At 44.6% G+C, this 8567-nt stretch overlaps 1 protein-coding gene across 1 annotated transcript; it reads left to right on the plus strand.

The window, feature by feature from the left end:
* Positions 1-374: 374 nt before the first annotated feature.
* Positions 375-4031, plus strand: LOC143986744 (protein NYNRIN-like). Its single transcript, XM_077485148.1, has one exon. The coding sequence runs from the start codon at positions 375-377 to the stop codon at positions 4029-4031; it is 3657 nt and encodes a 1218-aa protein (XP_077341274.1).
* Positions 4032-8567: the final 4536 nt, after the last annotated feature.

An 8567-nucleotide genomic window follows, 5' to 3' on the forward strand; every position in this document is an offset into this window, starting at 1 on the left:
GCCCCCATGCCCCAGGAGAAGCCAATCCTCCATACAACCCTAACTGGGACAAAAGTTTACAAGGGAGGGGGAGGGGATATAGGGGGAAATCAGGTTATAGAGGCAGAGGCAGAGGAAGAGAAAACTCTCATAGCCACCTATCACAGGGCAAGCATGTCAGTGACACAGAAAGAGCTCCTACTTATGCAGAGTTGCGACAACAATTACAGGCCTTTCAAGTAGGCCCTGGAAAGGAAGTACAGGTATCTTCCCAGACAGAGGCTAACCGTCATCAATGGTGACAACTACAAGGCCCCAAAATCTTAGCACCTATTTCTCTGGATAGGTGTGGGCGCCCTGTAGTGTCAGCGTTGATTAGGGGCCGTCAATGTACCATGTTAATCGACACAGGGGCGGCGATATCAATTATGCATGACAAAGATCCCTTAAACTCAACACTATCTTCAGGAAAGCGACTGAATCTCCAGAGCTTTGCTGGACATAATGTTGAGTCTGCCTTGTCCAAGCCCCTAACAATCCAAATTGGTGAGTTAACCCTAAAACAGCCATTAGCATTAATGTGTTTGCCAAATGAAACCAGCCTGCTGGGTTCAGACGTCTTAATTCCCAATGGATGTATGTTGGATCTGACCAACCTGTTACTACTGCAAGGGGTTCCAACTGATCAGAATAGCACCATTGTGATACCTGATTCTCACACAATTGCAGCCATCAAACGCAATGATTTAAAATATGACATACTGGAGATCATTACAGATCACCCAGAACATCAGCTGCTGCAGCCTGTGATAGAAAGACATCAGGGATCCTTTGCAAAACACAAACATGACTGTGGAAAGGTAAATACGGTAATACACATCAGTGGGCCAGACCCAGTTCCGCAGAAACAATACCCCTTTCCAAAGGAAGCTATCAGCTACTTACAGGAAACCATAGAGTCACTGCTGGACCAAAAGGTCATCAGACCATGTGTATCAACAACAAATGCGCCAATATGGCCGATTCGCAAAAGTACTGACAATTCGTGGAGATTAACAATCGATTACCGCAAATTGAACAGTATTACAAACAATTGCGCCCCCACCGTTGCATCTGTCCCGGATGTTTTGAGCATGTTAAATCCCAAACACAAATATTTCACAGTGCTGGACATATCAAACGGTTTTTGGTCATTACCGCTGTCAGAAGAATGTCAATACAAATTTGCATTTACATTTCTGGGAAAACAGTATACTTTCAATTCTGTCCCTCAAGGATTTCATAACTCTCCTACGTTATTTCATGCAACCATGAGAGATATTTTAATTGATTTTTCTTCTCCAAAGAATCTTTTCCAGTACGTGGACGATTTGTTGCTAGCCACATGCGACAAAGAAGAGCATTTGCGGCTATTGGAGGAACTTCTGCAGATCCTAGGAAAGGCGGGACTGAAGTGTAATCCCATTAAGGCACAATTGTTGAAGGAATCTGTGTCTTTTCTTGGGATTACAGTGACAGCAAACGGACGTAAGATAGCAACTGAAAAGGTAAAAGCCATTCTACAATTACCGCTGCCAGTGAGCATCCCGACTCTGAGATCTTTTTTAGGATTGGTAAATTATTCACGGGCTTTCATCCCTGAATTTGCACAAAAATCTGCACCACTGTATGATTTGTTGAAAAAGGATACCCAATGGCAATGGACTGAGCAACACACCAAGGCAGTGCAGGAGCTTAAAGAAGCTTTAGCGCAAGCGCCAGCATTAGCCAACCCAGAGTACCAACTGCCCTTTCACATTGAGACTGCCATATCAGAGACAGCCATGTCAGCTGTTCTGTCACAGGAAATCCATGGGCAAGAGAGACCCATTTCATATGCGTCTAAATTATTATCTCCTGTGGAAATGAAGTACTCTCTATGTGAAAAACACCTCCTAGTTACGTTTTGGGCAGTGAAATACTTCACATACATCATAGGACTTAACCCAGTCATCCTACACACAACTCACACTCCCACAAAATTTTTACTCACAGACCGAGTGAAGGATGGCAATGTATCCAATGCCAGATTGGCCCATTGGGCTTTGTTGCTTCAAGACAGAGACATTACAGTTCAACACACAAATAATCCGTCCACTAGAGCCCATGGCCTCCTTTACCAGGGAGTACCACATGAATGTGATATCACCCCACAATCAGCGGCACAACAATTCTTTAGACCTTTGTCAGTAAAGGAAACAGTCCCTGAAAACGCAGGCCAAATTTTCACAGATGGATCATGTTTTTACGTGGAGGGTTCTCCATGTGCAGGATTTGGAATATACTATATCAATCCACAAGCAAAGACCCAAACATCAATCTTTCGGTCATGTAAAGTCAAATCAGCACAATTTGCGGAAATGGCTGCAATCGCTCATGCCCTAGAACTGATGAAAGGGGACCAAGAAATTGTTTTATACTCAGATTCTGCGTGGGTCTGTAATGCTCTTACAGAATTTCTGCCCTTCTGGCACACCCACCAGTACATGTCCTCAGATGGGTCTCCACTTAAACATGCATCCCTGTTGAAATATATTGTATCATTGGTGCAAAAGTTGCCAGTCAAACCATGGGTGTGCAAAGTTAAAGGTCATTCAGGTACTGCTCCATACTGGGAACAAAATGAGGCGGCGGATTGCTTGGCCAAACAAGGAGCACAGGGAGGGGAGATCTGGGAAATTCCGTCGAATTTACCGGACCTAGTCTTGTGCCCCAGTGTTTGTGCCCTCACAAAATCCTGCATAGTAGTTCCGGATATTTCGGACATACAATGCCAGGATGACAACATTAAGGAAATAATGCAAAAACTGCAAAATGAGACTGGAGAACTCTCTGAGGGGAATACCTTGGCAAAATATATAAAACACCTCACATTATCAGAAGATAAAAAGGTATTGTTACATCATGGAGATGAAGTAACTTGGGTGGTTCCTGAAAAATACCAAAATGAAATGATTTACATAGTGCATGACCTGCCTACTGGGGGTCATCAAGGGTCAGAGAAAACAGGTGAGCGGCTCAAGAACATAGGTTGGTGGCCCTCCATGATGACAGATGTGAAGCAGTATTGTGACAATTGTATTGTCTGTGCACAGGTTAACCCCGCACCAAGGAAGATCAATGCCCCTTTACGAATTAGACTGAAAGAAGGGCCATGGAATGCCTTACAAATGGATTACATGGGACCCTTGCCAGTCACTTCTAGAAACAACAGATTCATCTTCGTAGTCACAGATTTATTTTCTAAATGGGCAGAGATCTTCCCAACCAAAAGTAACACTGCACAAAATACGGCTAAGATTTTAGTAGAACAGGTGTTCAGTAGATGGGGGCTCCCAGGATCAATAGAGTCAGATCAGGGGACCCATTTTACTGGAAAGGTGGTAAAAACCTGCCTACAGATGTTAGGGGTGGAGCAAAAATTTCACATTCCATATCACCCAGAATCTTCAGGTCAGGTTGAAAGAGCCAATCGGCAGATTAAGACAATGCTAAAAAAATTTGTACACATCAATGGTAAGAACTGGGATAATCTGCTGCCATTACTGGCCATGGCCATCGGAGCAACCCCCTCATATGCTACCCGGCTGACACCCTTTGAAGTGCTGACAGGTAGACAGATGAGACTCCCTGAACATCTCTGGCTAGAAATGCATACACCTACCATAGACAGACTGTCAATGGACCAATACCTCCTTAAACTCCAAAAAGCGGTAAAAGAGATCCATGTATTTGCCGCAGCACAAATGGGTAAAAGTCAAAAGAAAGCCAAGGCGTATTTTGACAAAGGGGTTCGAGAATGCACTTGGGCCATAGGAGACCGAGTTATGTTCTTGGAACTACGTCCCCTGGATCACAGTCTAAGTCAAAAATGGAGAGGTCCATTTTCTATTATTGATAAATTAAGTCCTTCTGTATATAAAATCAGAATAGAGGCGGGCAAAAAGACACAAGATAAATGGGTTCATGCGAACCAACTGAAACAGTTCCATGGAGCCAAAGAAATCAACTAAAATGTGCAGCTTTCTTTCCTTTTAGAGCCATGAAGTCGATGTGGATCGTTATCCTGCTCCAGCTGATCACAACTACCAAGGAAGAGGAGACTGGACCACTCATCAGCGTGATCGTTGACAAGAATCCTGTCTACTGCCTAGAGGGGGAATCCATTTTATTACCTGTGGCCATTGTAGGGACTGTGGGGAAGCAAGTATATTGGTGGAGTCCCATTGATAATCATCTCGTCTGGGGTAATGGCGTCGCAGGGAATATCACTGACTACCGGGATAGAGTCATGAGTTTTCAGAATGGATCCTTGTTGATTCAAGAGACACGGTTGAGTGATGCCGGAGAGTGGAAATATTCTTTTGTTATCTCCATCCCCTTGTCCAGCAACACACAGGCATCCACTCTTCAGTACGTCCCAGGAAAAGTCACCTTGCACGTGTCCCCAAAGACTAACACCCCTGCTCCTACCATTTTGCCCAAAAATACAGCTGCAATCCCCTACTATGAACCAACATCCTTGGAATGCCCATCACTGCAAGAGGGACCACCTAGTGGCCTAACGGCAACATCAATCCCTGGAATTCTGTTCAATAACGTTAAGTTCATTCATGTACCCGTGGTACTTAATTTGTCCCAGTGGAACATGGCTGAATTCGGCTCATGTGCCCGGACAAATGTGTCTCTGTTTTACTCCTCCTTGCTGGTAGATTTGATTGCCTCCCATGCAAGCCGAACTCAGGACCCATTTGCAGAACCAAACCTCACTCCCCATAGGGGCATTTTCAGATCCAGAAAGTTAAAGGGGTTGGACAGCATACTTGGGTCCATCCCAGGACTTTTTGGATCTGGCATGTCAATTTGGAACCGAGCCGATTTGTCAGCGATTCGCAGGCATATCGGAAATTTTGAACAAAAAGAGGGTCGGCAAGTGCTGAAACCAGTTCTGCAGGGTGTTGAGGGGCTTGCAGAGGAGGAAAGGTTTACGTTGTATAACATGAAAGATATTGCCCAGTTGTTTGAAAAGACACAACAGAAAATCAACGAAATCATAAACATAAATAATCAGAAAGCTAGAGAGGATGGTATGGGGAAAGAGGTAATATGCACTGCGTATGGAAATTTTGTTTTAACCAAGGTCACTAATATCATCCGAGATATCCAAGCAGGTAAAATCCCTGATATATTAAGAGATACCGACCTTACCCAATGGTATTGTACTCACACTAATAATAGTGGTGGAATGAATGTACATTCTGGAGACAAGTGCAAACCTCTGCCAGTTTCCACAATTCGAAATATAGGGATAGTAACACCACACCCAAATAGAGGGCCATTTGCTTGCAAGAAGAGCCCGTCCCTGTGCGCCTACCGGGACCTAATGTATGTTTCCTTCACCATGTCGCTGCCAGTGTTCCATCCACAAGATGACTACTTTAACACGATGGCGTCCATACACTCCCTCGGGTACCTCGAAAACGACGTGTACAAGGAAAGGTTGCACCTCCCCGAAATGCTCATTCAAGTTCAAGGGCGATGGAAAGCACCACACACTGCCTGCTGCACTGTCAAAGACAATAGGTACTTATGCCGTTGTGATGTGTTTGAAATTGACACTCCAGTCTGTGGTCTAAGCAATGACCCAGATCCCACCGCCAAAGTAGCGAGGGACCCCTAACTGGAAAGTCCACGCCACCCACCTCAAGAAACCAGCACAAGTGAGATGGAAGCTAACTGCCCAGTGAAGCTGTCAAAATGGAGAACACCTAGCACAAAGGTCACCTACCACATGGATGGACTGTACTGTGTCGTTACCAATCACCAGACATTTCTCTATGGGGGTCAGTCGTGTCCCATACCCTATCCAAATTTTTGCTTCATTCCACACGAGTACACTATTATTGGGCAAACTGTAGTAACCCCCATACCAGTGTTAACAGAAGACTATATCATTGAGAGTCCCCCTGATGTCCCAGATCCTATAACCTATCTACCCCATTTTGATATAAAAATTGATACTCTGTCAGTAAACCTTCACAATCTGCTCGCAAGGAAGGATACCCATATAATTCAAATTAGTAATGATATGGAGAAAACAGGGAAAAGGTTGAATGAACTTTTACATGATGGGGATTTCAGTTTGGTCACCACCAGGACCTGGGTGGAAATGGGAATAAAAGGTCTTCTCATATTGCAGTGTGGGGTAGTGTTATTTATGACGGGTATGGTGATATATCTCGGCCGACTTCTAAGATGGCAGAGGGAGAAACTGAACTCACTAATGGAGATTAGACATAAACAATTACTCACTTAAGTGTGGCGTCGTTTCATTGGACTCAACTTGCCACAAGGGGTCATCTGTTGCCTTATGAGGAGTTTATGAGTAATCTCCATTAGCAACTGGGAATATTTGTATTATAGATGTATATATTAGGATAAGAAATAAAGAAGTAGTTTTAGCTTAACCTGCCCAGATGGTTTGATTTACAGGAATAGACGTCTGGTCAGCGTGTATAATTCAATTAAAAATACCTTTGTCTTACAGGTATGCTAAGTGTGGGTGTGAGGGAGATGTCCTGCTGTTTACCTAATGTAATAATCAAAACCCACAAACAGATACCATTTGGGTGTGTAGTCGGTACGGAGCCGAATTCATTTGCTAGATAAAAGCTTGTGTATTCTTCCGTGCTAATCAACCATTTATCCATTTCAAAGGGTGGTTGATATGCTTAAAATATTTCTTTGATCTGTTCAGGAATGGACAATTTACCCCGGCTGGGACTATGCCTAGTTAAGTGTCCTATTCAAGAGCAAACTTCCTCTTTAATTAAGTGGGCTTCAGACTAATTATCACTAACCCATTAAACCCAAAAGAGGAGGTGCTATTGAGGGGAGGAGAGGGCTAACCAATCAGGGTGGTCCTAGGCAAGTCAATGAGAAATGGCCCTTCTTAAGGGGACCCCAAACCTAGGATAATGGCAGATGAGACTGACCAGAGAGTAGGTAAATTATCAGATCATCTCCCAGCACTTACAAGGTATACCGAATTGTCATATGTCCTGTTTTGTATTGTAATGAATGTATTGTACTCTTGTTGTATTTTAAACTAATATTTTACTCCCTCACTTAGACTATAGATATTTTCTGTGTATTAGATAAACCTGTAACGTACTCTAATAAATGGTGTTATGTTAAACCTTCCTTTCCTTTGTCAATAAGAATTCTCTTTTCAACCCATATCATATCTTCTGATTAATAAATCAGAAATATAGATTTTGAAGGTTAACACCAGGGAGCGTAGCAGGGCTAGGCCCTCTGCGATATTAGTCACAACAGTGGTGTTGTCTTCGTGGGTAACAGTCAATTTCACTGGGTAGCCCCATCTATACGGAATATTGTGATTCCTCAAGGCTTTGGTCACTGATACTAACGATTTCCTTTTTTGCATCGTGTACTGTGAAAGGTCCGCAAACAGTTGGATGTGGGTAAATTTTTCAGGTGGGAACTGCTGCTTTCGAAACGCCATCATGAGCTTCTCCTTGGTTTGGAAAAAGTGCACTCGCATTAACACATCCCTGGGGATGTTATCTGGCAGATGGGATGGTTTAGGCAACCTGTGTATGCGATCTACCTGCATCTCCGCTTCATCTGTAGAGGGAAGGAACGCACACATGAGTTCCTTGGCGTATTGTTGTAGATGTGCAGGGAGGACGGTTTCAGGGACTCCTCTTATTTTGATATTATTCCTTCTCGACCTGTCCTCAAGGTCTGCGATTTTACTCTTTAGCCATGCGATTTCATCTGCTTGCTCATGAAAGGCATCAATCAATGTGTTATGAGAAGTTGCAAATTCCCCCATTTTTGATTCGATATGATCAACTCTGCCACTCACCTCCCCAACTTCGGTTTTAAAAGAGCTAACACATTTCAACATGTCTGCATGCATGGAAGTGCGGAGGGAGAGCAGCATCTCCTTGAGCATGGTATCTGAGACAGGTCTATCAGCGGTGGGGAAAGCACTGAAGGGGTCTGTTAACTCCCTTGTGTCCTCTAATGAGTCTTGCTCTGTGCTCACCTGTCTGCAGTCTTCCTCCAGCCTGGGTTTAGACTTCACAGGGCTACAGGAATTCGGAGTGGATGCCGCTGGAGAACGTCCTCGCTGAGCACTTGTTGTTTCAGGGCTGGATTCGTCCGACCGGGAGCTGCACGAGGGAGGTGATGGCGAATCTGCTCCGCCGGCGCCATCTTGCCGCAGGCCGCGCTCCGCCGGTCTGAAGAAATCCACCAATTTCTTCGGTTTGGCCGCGTCTTTCCATTTGCGGGACATAGCGTCCGGGTCTGCAGGGTCTCCGGTCACCGGGAACGCAAGCGGGTACACTATCCGTCGCTTCTATGTCGCTGAGGGACCGTTGCTGGAGCGGAGCTCACTGCTTAAGCATCCATGCACCAGCGCGCAGTAGCCACGCCCCCCGCGGACATATTTTGAATGCAGTAATGGCACTGTACTCTCATCCATCTGCACAAGTGTACACAGCAGGTATGCTGTC

This window comes from Lithobates pipiens, unplaced genomic scaffold, assembly GCF_037356315.1.
Source record: "Lithobates pipiens isolate NorthernLeopardFrog02 unplaced genomic scaffold, aLitPip1_a1.2 Scaffold_18, whole genome shotgun sequence".
NCBI lineage: Eukaryota > Metazoa > Chordata > Amphibia > Anura > Ranidae > Lithobates > Lithobates pipiens.